Below are 17,164 nucleotides of genomic sequence, written 5' to 3'. Positions count from 1 at the left end.
CTAGATATTATGAGACTTGACAAATTTCATGGAATCAGCAAGCTTTCTGCGTGTAGCTTTAGGTACTTTAGTACATATGTACTAAAGTGCACTATGCAATCCATGTAAGGATATTAGACAGATGCTGCTATTACTGTACAGGCGTGAACATATATTTGACATTTTCTTAATGGATGAATGTGGAATGGTAACCCTGCCTGCGGTATGTACTCGTATACATATGCAATACCTATACATAGCTGGCGGACACCAGTTAGAGACGATAGGTGAAGAAAAGAGGTGAGTTAGTCTATCATGACAAATTTCACAAGAATTAATCACGTCAGTTTCTACTTCCTGGGTATATTGTTAGCAATGGAGACTACCTCCTTATTACTAACAATCTCTTGTGTTAGACATTTATTTTATTAGAGTCTTTGAAATTATTATTTTTATTTTCAGTCTATATTTTGATTGGATAATATGCAGGTAATATATAAAAAGAAAAATTAATGGAAATTATAAAAAAACAAAGCTTATTCAATAGTATATAAATTTCAAGTATTTTAAAAATATTAATTTTATATGCCTAATCAACTCCTGCACGTTTGTTTTATACTGTTTCTTATTTTCAAATTTGAAGATAGATAGTGAATCGCCGAACATAGGGGTGGTGGTAGTCCCATAGATCTTACATTATATTTGGATTAAAATATGAAATATTTCTTGATTAGTAGAGAAATATTCCGATGCGCAGGATGTTTTTTATAGTCACAACTATAAGTTTGTTTATATCGGGGCGTGAAAATAATAGCTCCCTATCTCTTTAAAATAATTCTAAATACGTCATAAGTGATATTCAATAGTGAAGCCACTTGAACATTTCCAAACCTAATTATTTATAAGTATCCATGTTATTATATATTGTTATAAGTGTATCATATCAATGTATTACACTTTTATAACCCTATGATAAATGTATACTGTCACTGTCAATCTGAAAAAAGATAAGTTGAAATTGTTAAGTAATTAATACTTACCTACGTACTAAAAATAAATAACAAGAAAGGGAGTATTCAACTATTAGGTAACGCAATTTAGAATGGGAGGGGGGGATCTTTTAGTTTCGATGCGTTACAGGGGAGGAAGGGGTGTTCAAACACATTACGTAACATTATTTTTAATAAAATAAAAAACTAAGAAATTCAAATCATAATTAATAATTGGCAACACTTTCGTTTATGTTTTACGGGGAATCCCTCGACTGTATTGTACTGTCAGTGTTCGTCATTGTTGTCTTTAAATTAAAAATGCTTAATTTGGTATTACGTAACGTGTAGGGAGCAATGAGAGAATACAGAAAAATATTACGACGCGTTACATGGGGGTAGGGGTCAAAACAATCGGAGTCTTCATAGGTACTAATACTATTTCCCGTTTAAATTGTAACCTATATAGTTGTAAGTTTATTATTTTTTTAGAGAAATAAATATATGTATATTTAAATTGTGAAATTGCGCTGTATTGCCTGCAAGTAGTTGCCACGTTTGGCAGGCGTGTTTGCAACCGTAGTTAGGCCTTAGAGATGTTTTAAGAGGGTCACTATTATCCACCCCTGGACCATTAAGTTTCCTTAGTCGCCTTTTACGACCCCTATGGAAAAGAAAGGGTGGCCTATTCTATGTCTCAATATCACGGCGATGTCTTACATAATATTTAATGTTAGATTTCTTGTAAGATTTTATAAAAATAATTGTGTTCCACAAAAAATAACTGACGTCAATTGGGGTAAAACCAGTTATTTTGATTTAATAACTACTAAACCGATTTAATAAAATTTCTATTATATAGAAATTTGGCTTAGGCATGTTTCTTCAGATAAAAAAAAAGAACTTTCTAAATCGGTTTACAACTGACAAAGTTGAGGCAACAAACATAAAAAACCCGAATTAAGAACCTTCTTCTTTTAAGTGGTTTGATCATATGATTATAAATGTTTTCTGTATAAATTTCATTAGTGGATGTTATATTTTTGTAATGTAAATGAATATGGGATCTTTGACATATTGAAATAATTTCCAATCAGGGAAATTGTAAGAAATATTTCATACACATATTAAAGTAAAATAATTGAAGTAATTATCTATAAAAAAAAAAAGAATCAAACCTGTCGTAAGGAAAATTAAACTAAAGGAAACAAAACTAAATTAAACAGATATATTTTACGCGACAAACATAAATGTCACAAAAATAAATGTAAGTATAAAAAAATTACATAATATGATAATACAGTGAAAATTAGAAAACTTAATTTAGGCTTATACCCAGCATCTGTGCAAGTTGGTGGTTATAAGAAATCAGTTCCGTATTTCTCTTACAAATTATGTTAGACTAGTAAGTTGTGAATACTTCATGTGTATTTTGGAAAACTGCTTCCTGTAAAATAAGAAAAAGAACTGTATTTATACAAGAAATAAATACTAGTACTTAAATAAAATAAAAGCTTCCTATTACCTATTCGTATGTCAGAGCAAAAATACAAATACATAGCTGAGGCACTGGCAATTTTAATGATAGATAGTATTAATATGCAGATATTTATTTGACTGAAAGGAATAGAGTGTAATAAACATTTTCAACATCCTTAACCTTCATACTGTCGTTATATAACCTCGATGACTAGTACCATAACATTACAATTATAATACATAAAACAGTATCCCCACAGAAACATTGTGTATTTTATTGTTTCCAAAAACTTTTAAGTGGTTTACGTGTGCATTTGCTCTATAGGTAGATTACAAACAGCGTATTCATTGAAATTACTATTTATAAGTAATTATTCAAGAAGATAACATTTACACAATAAATGTTAAGAATTCCTTGTGCGAGTTTAACACGGATTTACTATACCACAGCGTTAGCGTTTACGTGAATCTTCTCTATATCTATCGATAGATACGATTTCGTTGGTGCACGCATGAGAAAGAATGAGACACCAGACATTGCTGTCTCGTTTTATATCCTACAAGCTTCAGCTATAATGTGTCTCACAATAGAGAATAAATCTATGTACAACTCGCACTAGCCACTCTAACATTATATTGATTAAAGTTTATTTCTATTTTTAATTAATATTATCATAATTACACACATTTGAATTGAACCAATATTAATTAAGTATATCATTATTGTGAATCATATATTTTTATTACATTAAAATATTGGTGATTTTATAATCTAAACCGCAGATATAAACACGTAAATAATTATTTATATCCGCTTTACTCATGTATTTAACATATTATAAATCAGTATAAGAAACGATAGGTATTATACAGCATTACATAAACATATATAGGAAATAAATGTGTCACTACTAAAGAACCTCTGCAGAAATACGATTTTTAAATTACACTGCCTTGTCAATTCTCTAAACTTTTTTTGACGAAAATTTCAACCGAAATTTAGTTGGACAGGTTTTGTCGGCTTACTTTAAATTAAAACTTTACACGCAAAATACATGAGTCGTGACATCTATTCAAATCCACATCTGTGATCAGAATACATCTACGTTTCTTATATTATGACAATTATGTTCACGTCTAGATTGTAAATAGCTAGTACATCTGCATAAGCTAGGAATACACTTACAATGCAGAATTACACAAAGTGAACATAACTAGCAGCTGCATCATTAATAATGTTCTTCAGCATTGATGAATTAATAATTATGACATTATTATAAGTCAGACCTTAATATACTAGGTATGTGATAAAAAATGGCAAGTTAGAAATACAACTAGGTTCTAACAGAGTATGAATACATAGAAACACGAAATTCAACTTAGTGATCTAAACAAAATAAAATATTTTAGAATAGTGTCAGTGTAACATTAATTATTATCTATTATTTTTACAATATATAACAACAAGGAAATAGTAATTTTGCAAGTTTTATCAAATAGACTTACACATGAACTCTGAATATTGAATTATAAATGGTTATTAGATTTAAAGTTCATTATAACATGTTGATGTATGTTGAACATGAGGTACAACTATTCAATCCTAACAGCACCGTAGGAGGCATTCTTTGCTAAAAATTTAAATTGAATGACTATAATAATAAGACTATAATACTGTTTTGTGAAAATTTCACAAAACAATAGTCATTAAAAACCATAAAATTTAACAGGAAATCTCTAAATTTATTTTTAGCAATGAGGGCCTCTTAAATTTAACTATTCTGTTACTGGATTGAAATTAAATATACCTACTTACCATTACTAAAACATGTCTATTATAGTTATAGATCCCTAAACAAATGTACATTGTTGAGTCATTAGTAACATAAATTTAAAATCATATCAGTATAGTGCTCATCACTCAAATTATCTCATAATTGTGTTCATAACAAATCAATCTCTAGTGGTTATCATCACTTACTCTTACCCGAATGTATAGTCTTTTGATTTGTTCCAAAATTTATAAAAATCAAAAATATAACCATTTTGTTAAATAAAAATAATACTGACTGAAATCTAAATGACAAGGGAAATTGTCACATTAAATAATTAGTGAAAAAAAATTATTGATTATAATTGTGACGTAAAAAATTATCTAATTGCGATTTTTGTTACATTTGCTTTTAACAATACCTAGAAAGAATTCAAATGCTAAAAGCCAAATAATTTAATTGCATAATGTTGTAAACATTAAGACCAATAAACTGGCCACAACAAATTACTAGCACTCTAATGAATTTAACCTGACATATCCTCATATTTTTACAATCTTATCTTAGGTATCTCATAAGTTTTATTTTTGGTCAATAAATCTAATCACTTTTTAAGCTACAGAGAGAACTAAAATTTTATATGAATACATTTTATTGGACAAAGTACATTTCTATAGTAATCAATCTTCCAAAATAATTTATTATAACATCCCTTGCCAGCATAAAATATAAATATTGATAACATACCTGAGAGAACTGTTCAATCAATACTACTTAAAACAATAAAGATAAAGGATAGTTAATTTGTCCATAATTCATGAATATCTGAATGTGATTCAGGTATAAAACATGTTATTAACACTTTTCATAAATTAAAAAGCATGTTATTAAACGGTTTTATTAAATAAATACTTTAAGTACTAAATGTATGGAATGTTCAAGCTATTTTATTATTGTTGTCTAATTGCTTGAAATTTTGTAATATTTTCTTGTAAATAGGATAGTGATGTCCTTATAATGATTATATAATTTTGAATGGATTTTAAATAATGTGCTTTGGTCATGAGTTGGGGACCACCCTTTAAACCCACTCAGTCCCCTCCCTCCTCCTCCTTATTTGCATTCATACAAATTTTAAGTTAAGGTAACTACTATGCCAAGTTCAAACTATAAACTTAAAGAGCAAATCACATGAATAAAGATATTACAGGAAAATTCTTAAATTTAAAACTAGATATTTAAACCATAGGGGTAAACATACCGTTTCTTGAAAACAGCAAACACATTTACTTATAAATGATGGACTTACAAACTTTAATACAGAATAGTCTATATAATTTGATAACTGTTAATGTGGGGGGACAGGGATTGTTAGCAATGAAGTTTGATAGCTCCATTGCTAGCAATGTGCCCTATTAGGTTGACCTCCATTGTTCACGATGGTTTCCAGGGGAACAATTCTTGTTGAATTTGTCACGATACTATACTGACCTACTTCATCCTCACCTATCATCCTTCACTGGTACCCCGCCATTGTATACCGATTGCGCGGGTGGGGTTACCATTCCATTATCACTAATAAAAAAACTGTTAATGTCAGTACAATTAATAGTCATAATAAACAAATATATATGAATTCAGTTTCAATGTACTTACTGTTAATCAATACAGAGTATGGTTTGATCATCACAATATAATAGATAAGCAAAATGTTTATAAATGTTTAGACATTTTATTTTTCAAAATGATGGTTATATATCTACATGTAGTATATAGAATCATGTAAAAAGTAAGTATTGACACATCCTATTACATATATATGAAATCAGCTTAGAAACATTAAACAGAGGTCTTGTAGTCTAGATGCCAAATATTAATTTTTAGTTTACAATATGTTATATACACATACAGATCATTAAGCGAAGTTTAATATTATATTTTTTATTGGTGTATTACATTATTATCAATCTATTAATGATGCTCAGCAATTCAGATTATATAGACTATTATTATTACATATACTAACATTTCAATAACTTTAAATGTGAAAGAGCAATATTAGGTGTAATGACTTAACATCTGATTCATACAATAATTGTAAAAAAGTGATAATTTGTTATAGATAAGATTACTATTTTAAGTAACCACATAGGAATATTAAAATGATGTTAAAACTTTTACTAAAACATTTAATGAGATTATAAAGAAACCAAAATATGGTCTAATAAACATAACTTCAAAACAATGCAAATGAAGACCCAGTAGGTTTCCCTATATTCAATACTAGCCTGAATTTAGGTAGGTAATAATGTAAAATTAGGGTTGACAATTTAGTACCATTGAAATTACCTATGTTAATGTGAAATTCCATAATTGACCCCACCTGAGTTGAGGCCTGTGTTTTCGGAAGCGCCAGATGGTGGTGGCATAGGCATGGCAATAGGTGGTGCTTGTTCACCTTTTGGACGACCCTCACCTCCCGGCTGCACGGTCACCGTTTGTACGCCATCAGAGTCGTCGCGTTCTAATGTGTGATAATCGCCTGATTCTTCTGGCGGACGCGGCTTGCATTTGCCGCAACAGCAATTACAGCAACAGCATAAACAACAGCAAAAGTAGCATCCGGTTAAGATACCACATACAAAGAATAGCGCTTTGCACCAAGTACTAGTCACTACGAAATAGGCGTTGACGTTTTCTTCACCAAATTGTTCAGCAATATATAATCCAAGGGAGCCATAATTGTCGTAGATATTTCTTTTTGTAGCATCGCTTAATATTGTATGTGCTCGATTCACCTCTTTGAATTTATCTGCTGCTTCTGGATTGTTGGGATTTTTATCTGGATGGTATTTTAAGGCCAATTTTCTGTAGCTTTTCTTCACATCATCTGCTGTTGCAGTTTTGGGGACTTGAAGTATTTGATACAAACTATCCCCTGCAGTTGAAAGCTTTCTTTTATCCATAATGTTAGATTATTTTGCTAAATATTTAGTTATTACCGAAAAATGAATCTCCCAATTGCTAATCACCAAAGAAAACTAAACTACGCCAATCCGATAGCTATGATTATGTTCTGACAAGAAATGCACAAGATGTAGAAGTAATCGTATGGTTGTGTTGCCATTTTATGTATCTTTTAGTCAACATTAATTTGAATGTCAATCCACAAACCGTGAGTATTATCCTTAATCTATGGGGAATCAAATAAAATTTATGTTGCCGTAAGCGGCGTAAGACGGCAAAAATATATCGAGTTCATTAATTCCCGTTAAATACTTATATAGAGATCGGATAAAAAAATTACCATTCCTAAGTTTTAAAAATAATATAATTAAGGTTTGTGTCCCACAAAAAAAAACTTCAATTGTGATAAATCTGTTATGTTATTCTAATACCTAAATTACTGAACCGATTTTGATGAAATTTCTATGAGACCAATCTGTTAGCATATCCTTTCAGATAAGGAAAAATTTTCTATCCACTTATTGAAATCATTGTAGATAGTATTTCTAAAACATTAAAATACATAGCTTGTATATATAAACATTAATTAAATTGTTCCGTTGTAATCTTAATTTAATTAACAATTCATACTTCTACTATTAAATTATTTTAAATTAATTTTTATGTAAATACTCGTGTCAATAAATTATATTTTAGACAAGTACAAATTAAAATATTAAATAAAATAGAAATATATACAAGAATAGCTGAAATATTTATTACATCATATTAAACATCTACATACATTTCATTAATTTAAAAATAGGTCAATAGAAAGGAAAAAGGACTATTCCCTTTCTTAACCCTAGAAAGATACTCTACGTCCGCGAGACGTACGCAGTTGTTAAATATTGTTATTTCTTTTTATCTACAAAACGCAGCGCACTGTCCATCTCAGTCAACTCAGTCGGTTGTCGGAGCTAATGTTGGATGGTGGTTCAGCAGCGGTAAGTGATATGGGTACCTAGATACAGCTATGTCGTACGTCTACGAGACGTATGATTATCTTTTGTGTGACTTTCGCGAGATTGATATTTTTTTTGTTTGTATGTTTGAATGTATATTTTTTTTATATTTAAGGTACATGTAATATAGCCATAAAATGATTAGTCAGAGAGTATTAATGAGGAGGAAATTGTGCAATTTTTGATGGGAAATGATGATGATTCTGCCCAAGAAAGTGGTAGCGAAGTGGAAAATCAACTCTTCGAAGATGATGTAAAAAGTTATACAGAAGACGAGTTGATCGATGAAGCTGTCGAAGCTACAGATAACCCTTCTGACCAAGTGGAGTCAGTTCAATCGACGGAGTCTACTGTCAATATAATTCCCTTGCTGAACACTCGCATAGTTACCCCGCCTAAGCAAACGCTTCGAGGGAAAAATAGGTACTGTTGGTCCACTGTCAAAGGTAAAAGTCACGGAAGGACATTTTTTAAATGGATAATAATGGAATGGTAACCCCGCCTGCGCTAACGGTATACGCTGGCGGGGTACCAGTGAAGGGTGATAGATGAGAATGAAAAAAAAGGCAGGTCAGTTAGCCCATCGTGATGAATACACTTGGAATTCTGCACGATGGTTTCCAGAGGGAACCACGTGGAGGTCGACCTGCTTGGGTATATTGCCAGCTATAGGGCCTTTAGTTTCCATTACTAACAATCCCTTCCCCCCTACGGAAGGACGTTAGCAATAAATATTATTCGATCAGCTAGGGGACGCCTAATAGATGGCCAATGACGATATTTTATAGCATGCTAAATATATCGTTTGTTAACTTATATATCATATATTGTCATAATGTACTCATCAAGAATGAAAAGCCATTGAACAGGAAAGACTTCATGAAGAAATTGAGCACTGAGCTAACTTCAGCTTGGATGAGAAAAGATTGGAAGTTCCGACCTTGAAAAGGTACTTACGCCACAATATTAAAGAACTGCTACCAGAAAATAGAGTGGATGATAACCCGGAAAGAGAGAAAGAGCCTGCAGCAAAAAAGAAAAGAAATTGTTTGCACTGTCCTTCAAAGATAAAAAGAATGTCCAAAATGGAATGTGTTCTTTGCCAAAAGCCTGTTTGTAGTAATCACAAAAAAGATGTGTGTTATAAATGTACTTAAATTATAAGAGATGATTGTTTCTGTTATATTAAAGACTATTTAGCATTTATACCCTCAAAAAGTGTCATTATATTTGTAATTGAAGACTGATAGCCACATAGAAACTTCCTATTAAAAAAGTTGAATTATATTTTGTGTACTTTTAAGAGAGTTTTATGTTTATTGTTTTTTCTTTTAATTAATGAATATAATAACTTAATAAATGTTTTATTACTTAGTACAATACTTAAACTAATATGCAAGACCCTATAAACAATTAGTAAATGCATATATATTAAAATATTAATTAATAACTAGGCGTACGTCTCTGAGACGTATGATTATCTTTACCGCCATACCAAATATGATTATCTTTCTAGGGTTAATAGTATTAGAAATGCCAAGCCAAGGGGTCACAGGCATAATATTAAAGTAGACTAAGAGAAGAACTCACACAAATACATAGGTAGAGCACTTTTTAAATATTCAGTTGGATATATTCAGAAATTCTTCAATTGTTTCTGAAAATTGACAGATAATAACGACGTTGGCATTCTTCGTTATAAAAAATCTCCTAATTTTAACTTCCAGGGAAGAAGCAATTTTTAATATGGAGATTAGTAGCTCAATTCTTAGAAATAAACCCTGTCAGGCGAACATCGACCTGGTTTCAAGTGACCTAATTGCATCTTTATCTAACACTCCTGGTGCTCCACCAGTATATCTATCGGTATATACTGGAGGTATATGCAGGCGGGATTACCAATCAATGTCCCTTGTATAACCCTGAGGATAAAATATGGTAATGACAGATCTTATGTATCCATCAACCTACAGTAAGAAGTTGTGGATTTTTATTTCAATGTCGTTTTATTTCAAAATTACTATATAATAATATGCTGTTTCACGGAATTACCTAACGATTATTTACAAATATATACTCCAACAGCGCGTATATTTTTTACAATATTTCTATAATTAATAATAGGTTAACATAAAAAATATGTTTATATACGAAAAAATAAAAAGTTTAATCTAGGATATTTCCATAAATGACATTATCTCACAAATAGGTACTGAACTTTACAATTTCCACGTTATTTTTTCTACACTTGTAGTGATGAAAATCGTAAAGGTTTCGATGTTTAATATAATTTGAACATGCAACTTATATAGCTTATCAATATGGTGAACTGTACTAAACGGTAACAAGAAATATCAGTACAACCAGTAACATTCATTTTACTATAAGAGCGAGCAAAAGATAAATATCTTACTCATGCTTTAAATATATACTTTGTTTGCTTCATATAGTCGGTGCAAGGGGTGAAGAGAAACGCGTAAGTGGTGAATACAATCGCTTATGGGATTAACTGAACTGAACACATTTAACAATGATATTTAACCATAGACTTGGTATAACGTACTTACGTTCTAACCTTAGATGAAGTATATAGATTGGCAATCTACGAGACAGAAAATACAATAACCTGTATATTAGAGCGAAAGAGACAATAGGATAATAATTTACACAACATATGCTCGAAGCTGTTTTGACGGGAGTACGAACGACGGGGAAACGAAAATAATTTCTAATTATTTTCACGCATTGAAGTCAAATTAGTTTAAAGTGAATGTCATCATCATCATTTCAGTCATTATGCCGCCCATTGCCACTTCAGCTCGCTTATCTTTTGGACTAGTACTTTGGGTAATACAGGGTGGCCCATAAGTCCTTAGTAATGAAAAAAATTAATTAAAATAAAACTAATTACACTATGAATAATATTTTTATTTGTAAATATAGCTAGAAAAACGGGAATTATTTTTTTGTAAATAACGTCGTCCAAATGTAATCCGTTACAGTCATGGCACTCTTGCAAACGCCTTTTGAAATTGTCGATGACTGCGCGGCACGTCACTGCTGAAATGCTTGCCATTTCTCTGCGGATGTTTTCTTTTAGGTCATTAATTGACCGCGGGTTAGAGTCGTACACTTTAGCCTTAAGGTAGCTCCACAAAAAAAAATCCATTGGAGTCAGATCCGGGTTACGTGGTGGCCAGGAAATGTCTCCTCTCTTAGAGATAACTTTGTTTGGAAAAAGTTGACGGATAACGGGTATAGCAGTATTGGAGGTGTGGGAAGTTGCTCCATCCTGTTGAAACCATGTTCGGGCATTAAAGCCTGGAAAGTTTTGCAATTTTTGTGTAAAAAACTCCTCGATCATGGCCACATATCGCTCCGAAGTAACAGTAACAGCACGCCCTCTGCCGTCCTCAAAAAAGTAAGGCCCTATGATGCCATGGGCTGACATAGCGGCCCAAACTGTAACTTTAGGGCTATGTAAGGGCTTCTGGTGCTTAAGTTTTGGATTAATCGGGCTCCAATAGGTGCAATTTTGTTTACTAACATGTCCGTTAATGTGGAAGTGTGCCTCATCAGAGAACATTATGTTATTGAACGAAGTAAACCGATTAAACATTTCATTAGCATAATTCACTCTCTGAATAGCATCAGTTTCTTTTAATTCTCAACTTAAAAGAAACTGATGCTATTCAGAGACTCAGCACCAACTGAATTTTGTAAGGGTGCATAAGTAAATCTTTCTTCAAAATCCGTTGTAACGATGTCCTGGATACGTTTAAAGCACTGGAACGCTTACGAGTTGACTGTGTAGGATTTTCACGAATAGATTGTGCCACTGTGTCGATGTTTTGTTCCGTACGTGATGTCCTTGGGCGACCTAACCGCGGTTTATCTAACGTCGAACCGGTCTCCTCGAACTTAGCAACCCAATTCTTAATCGTTTGGAGAGCTGGGGTGTCATCAAAGTTGTGTAAACCTTTGTGTTCTCGAAATTTACGCCTCGCAACGGTTGCCGAATTGTTGTTTTGATAAAACTCGCGCACACAAAACGCACGGTTCGCTCCAGTGAAACGCTCCATCGCGACTAAATTCCCAGAAACCGAAGTTACTGCCCCCGCTTCCCCTGCACCGCTCACGTGCGCCGTTTTCGTTTAATTTAAATTTTACTTTTCTAAGGACTTTTGGGCCACCCTGTAGTTATGAGTGTCTCCTTTATAACTTCCATATTTATTTAGTTATATAATTTGTGAATCTTTTTAATGTGTAAAGACTCATTTTATTTGTTAAATAATATGGTCAGATATATTTTATGCGTAATTATATAGACCACTGATAAAAACGAGTCAGTTAATTTAACAATTAACTGACAAAAAGTTGTCCGTTTTTAAAGGTCGATGCTCTATCAATATAATCTAAGCGTATGAACACTTGCTCTGTGTTATTTTTATATTAAGTTTTTATTATGAAAAGGGCACTATTAAAAAGCGAGTTTTACTACCTTAAAAATTTACTCACCGGTTCTAGCGCCACCCTAATTTAACGCCTTTTGACGCAGCCTTTTTCATACACAAAATGGTTCACCTTACTGTCCATTCCATATGCAATCTGTTGAGAGATATCTGTCATCGTCATTACATTAGACTTGTTGTGATAGCCCTATCTATATTGCACTTGAAGTTTCTTAAAAAAACACGTTAAACTAGGTTAAACTTTAAACTAGTTAAACTAATTAACATTAAACTAGTTGGTTTTTTTAAGAAACTTCTAGTGCAATATAGATAGGGCTATCACAGCAACTCACAAATTACCACTATTCATGGAAATTTTATTGTCTTTGTCAACTTTATGTCATGTCATTGTCATTTTGATTGCTACTCGTTTCTTAGGTAGGCATTCCTATTTGATTTGAATTAATTTACGAAGTGTAAGGGAGAAATTTCCTTTGGTTTTTATAAATTTTACCTATTTTAATTTTTCACCTTTTTTTTTTCCCTCTTTCATTACATGTTTTTTCGACATTATTATAAGGAATATATAATTTAAAAAAATTGGAAGTTGTTCAAATTTGTTATTTAATTGACGTACTCGTGTATTTATTTATATAATTTATTTTTCAATTGAAGCGTAATTTTTCAGAACATGCAAACAACAATGAGGTTACAAAGTATATTCAAGTTATATCAGAAGGCTCTGGTGCGTCGGCCGTACTTGGTACAAGCAGTGCAGACCGGCACCCTCATGGGCGCAGGCGATATAATATCTCAAACAATAATTGAAAAGAAACTAATTAAAGAATTGGATTACAAAAGGACACTTCAGTTTTCTTCTATTGGATTATTTGTGGGTGTAAGTATATAATAATAATAAACAATTACTATATTTTAAATGCAAAAATTAAGTACATTTTGAATTTTAACAACACATATACATGCTTATTTATTCTAATAGTAATATGTATACTATATAATAATATATATTAATTTATGCAGTGTGGTGGCAAGTGTCCTGCAGTCCTAGGATCTAAATGAGCTCAGATTTAGACGTCATTGTTTTTTATTTTTGTTGTTTATAGTAGTCATAATTAGAAACACATTTAGGAAATATTGAATGAAAGAGTTAAATAGATGGTTTTAGATGCATTTTTAAAATCCAAATTTTGTATGTCAATGTTTGAAACTTCCATTATTTATTACTAAATTTCTTTATGATCTTTTTGTTGGTCAAAGAACTGATATTTTTAAAAATATTTATGAAATATTTTAATTAAGAAAAACCAAATAGATCTTAAGAAATCAATATTTATTTAAGGATCAATTATTAATAGGTTATGTATAATCAGATGAGGATTCTTTTCTTTATGTAATTTTATTGGTCCATATTCCTGTCATAGGGGAAGGCAAAATGTTTCAGCCTTTATAATTAGCATTTCATCATATCATATTTTGAATAAATAATAAGTTTTTTAGGCTATGGTAACTGCTTACCATCAGGTAGGTCATATGCTTGTCTGCCACCTCAGTGGTATAAAAAAAAAGAGGATAAAAGAGTAACAGGACTGACTATTCAACAATAAATAATCTTTATTTCAACTTTTGTATATCAAGGAATCATTGGGTAATAATTACAATATTAATATTTTTTATTTAATAATATCTGATTGGTATGTGTCTTGAAACTTGTGAAAAAAAGTTACCAAAAAAACATATATCATAAAGAATATGAAAAAGAATAATATAAAAAAACACAAGTACATATATAAAAAAGGTCAACTGGTTAAGTTGCCAACTTTTAAATTGATTATTTGCATACAAAAAACACTTGAAACTGTGGCCCTTAGATTTTTTTATGCCAGTATACATATATCATAATCTTAATTAAATAGTAACTGTGTCTATGGCACACACTGGTATACACTGGCAAGGTGAATGATGTTGGTAAGAACAAGGTCAGCTCACATGGTTTTTGCTGCCAACATTGATTGCCATACAAGAGTGTGACAGTGCATTTACATGAGATGCTTATCATTTTCCATTAAATGGCTTGCCAGCTTACCTTTTTATGTATAACATGAAAGCAATTTAATTATAATGATTGTAGTAAATATGAGAGTTTTTTCACATTTACAATTTTAACTACATGACTTCTTTTTTCAGGGGCCTGCTCTACGCTTTTGGTATGGATTACTTAATCATCATATAGGTTCTAGTGGGAAATCAGTTACCATTAAGAAAGTATTTATTGATCAACTGGTGTTTGCTCCTGCATTCCTATTTCTAATTCTATCAGCAGTAGGAACAATGCAAGGCAAACCTTGGGATATAGTAAAAAAAGATATTCACGCCAATTACTGTGATGTATTAAAAACAAATTACTATATATGGCCATGGGTCCAAATTGTTAATTTTTATTATGTACCATTACAGTATCAAGTATTGCTTGTACAAATTGTTGCATTGTTTTGGAATACATATCTCTCATGGAAAACAAATAGAAAGCAATTGTTAGAATAAAATTAAATAATTATTTTGTATATATGATAATAAGTAAAGTCAGGCCAACAATATTAGAATTTATAGGCAAACAATCTTGTATATATAGAATAATTTTGATAGAAGATTGCCACATATATTAAAAGAGAACAAACATTTAAAATAACAAATTAATATTGTAATTTCGTGTTTTTATTATTATAACATTACCTATAGAAACAAAATGCCTTAATTTATAATATTAAATAATGTAATTATTGTATTTCAATGTTTTTTCATTAGACCATCATTCATTATTATGTAGGGTGGAAGGGTGTATACAACAGTGATTGCTAACTATATACTCTGTCATATTGGCAAATTATTCAAATAAAAATAAAATAATGGGGCATCTGATCTCACTTCATTTGCACCTATTATATCCCTAATTGTTACCCTGTCAATGTTGCGGATATCTCATTTCAGATTCTGAGCCCGCTAAGTAATTTGAAGCTTTTCATACGGGCAATCGTTTAGGACCATGTTGCTGTTCTATAAGTCATAACTGGCAACGCACAGGGGGAGAAGGGATTGCTAGTAATGGGGATTAGTAGCCCTATTACTAGCAATATAACCTGTCAGGTTAACTTCCTCGTTGTTCCCCTTGGAAACCATCTTGATTGATTTATTGTTAGATTTGTCACGGTGGGCTAACTGACCTGCTTCATCATCATGCTTAATATCCCTTACTGGTGCCCCGCCGGTGTATACCGATGGCGCAGGCGGGGTTACCATTCCATTATCATCTATTAAAAAAAACTGGCAACGCACGGGGGAAAAGGGATTGTTAACAATGGAGTTTAACAGCCCCATTGCTAGCATTATGCCCTGTTAGGTCGACCTCCACGTGGTTCTCCCTGGAAACCATCGTGAACAATTCTTATTGAATTCGTCATGATGGGCTAACTGACCTGCGTCATCCTCGTCGTCGTCTACTATCACCCTTCACTGGTGTCCTGTCAGCGTATACCGATAGCGCAGGCGGGGTAACCATTTCATTGTCATCCATTAAAAAACTGGCAACGAACTGGTTAAAGACCTTCGTCTTCAAACTTTGTGTATTTTTTATTATATCTAATTAAAGATCCAAAATTCAATCTTCGATTCAAATCAAATCGAAATTGCAAATTTCAAAAATTCTAAACTTTATAATTTACTTTTACGCCTAAACCTTATCTGAGTAGGTATCTCGCTATATAAAAAGATATATAAATCATATCCCGTAATAGTTAGATTTCTTAGTCTTTTGAGAGGAGAGGGAGGAAAGGGTATTGTTAGGGATGAAGTTAGCGCCTATTGTTAAGAATATACCCTGTCAGATCGACCTCGATTGGTGCCCTTGGAAATTATTGTGGTTTACTCCTAGTGAACTCGTAATGATGGGCTAAATGGCATGTGTTCATCTAATAATATGTCGCACAATCACACTAATCGCTAGGTTCTCAAGCTTCAAGAGTTTGAGTTTGTTTTTGATTTTCACAAAGCAGTAGCGTAGCTAGGTAACCAAAGATCCTGGGCCAAAAAATAAAGTAGACCTCAACTAAAACATTTAAAATCATTTGTTCCATTTTCGTCGTGTTCCGAATTTAACGTACTTCAGATTTGTCGTAATCCAGATTCGTGCGACTTTATCCGTTCGTTCATCTGTCTGTCACAGCATTATATCTCAGCAACTACTATTTCTATCGATTTGAAATTTAGTACAATTTTACATATCGTTGCGTACACATATTGCAATAGGAATAATCGAAAAAACATTTTTACTTTTTTTCCTAGCGAATCCTTTTTTTTTTTAATTGAATTAGATAAGAGATCGAAGTCATTAGATTAGAATCAGAGTAGATTAGAGAGAGAATATATAATATGTCAGCCAATTTCCATGCGGTCCCCCTAGGAATCATTATTTCATGATAGAGTCGTTATGAATGAGTTAATCGACCTAA

At 31.8% G+C, this 17,164-nt stretch overlaps 2 protein-coding genes across 5 annotated transcripts; one reads left to right on the top strand and one right to left on the bottom strand.

The window, feature by feature from the left end:
• Positions 1 to 2,182: 2,182 nt before the first annotated feature.
• LOC113522519 (dnaJ homolog subfamily C member 5) lies at positions 2,183 to 7,327 on the bottom strand. 2 transcript variants are annotated; one of them, XM_026908223.3, is made up of 2 exons: positions 6,569 to 7,327; positions 2,183 to 2,415 (listed from the first exon to the last, which is right to left on the bottom strand). In XM_026908223.3, the coding sequence occupies exon 1, from the start codon at positions 7,183 to 7,185 to the stop codon at positions 6,574 to 6,576; it is 612 nt and encodes a 203-aa protein (XP_026764024.1). In that variant the 5' UTR covers positions 7,186 to 7,327; the 3' UTR covers positions 2,183 to 2,415; positions 6,569 to 6,573. The 2 variants fall into 2 exon arrangements, with proteins under 2 accessions (XP_026764024.1, XP_026764025.1); XM_026908224.3 differs by having other exon boundaries at positions 6,603 to 7,327.
• Positions 7,328 to 12,843: 5,516 nt separating this feature from the next.
• LOC116413627 (protein Mpv17) lies at positions 12,844 to 15,444 on the top strand. Of its 3 annotated transcripts, none has more exons than XM_031913779.2 (3): positions 12,844 to 13,079; positions 13,330 to 13,539; positions 14,847 to 15,444. In XM_031913779.2, exons 2-3 carry the CDS (start codon positions 13,333 to 13,335, stop codon positions 15,201 to 15,203), a joined length of 564 nt encoding a protein of 187 aa, XP_031769639.1. In that variant the 5' UTR covers positions 12,844 to 13,079; positions 13,330 to 13,332; the 3' UTR covers positions 15,204 to 15,444. The 3 variants fall into 3 exon arrangements, with proteins under 3 accessions (XP_031769639.1, XP_031769640.1, XP_031769638.1); XM_031913780.2 differs by having other exon boundaries at positions 12,860 to 13,117; XM_031913778.2 differs by lacking the exon at positions 12,844 to 13,079 and having other exon boundaries at positions 13,162 to 13,539.
• Positions 15,445 to 17,164: the final 1,720 nt, after the last annotated feature.

The sequence above is a fragment of the Galleria mellonella genome, unplaced genomic scaffold (genome assembly GCF_026898425.1).
Source record: "Galleria mellonella isolate WM207_F2 unplaced genomic scaffold, CSIRO_AGI_GalMel_v1 utg38, whole genome shotgun sequence".
Taxonomy (NCBI): Eukaryota; Metazoa; Arthropoda; class Insecta; order Lepidoptera; family Pyralidae; genus Galleria; species Galleria mellonella.
Note: the sequence above shows the minus strand (reverse complement) of the source record. Positions and strands in the feature narration are given on the sequence as shown.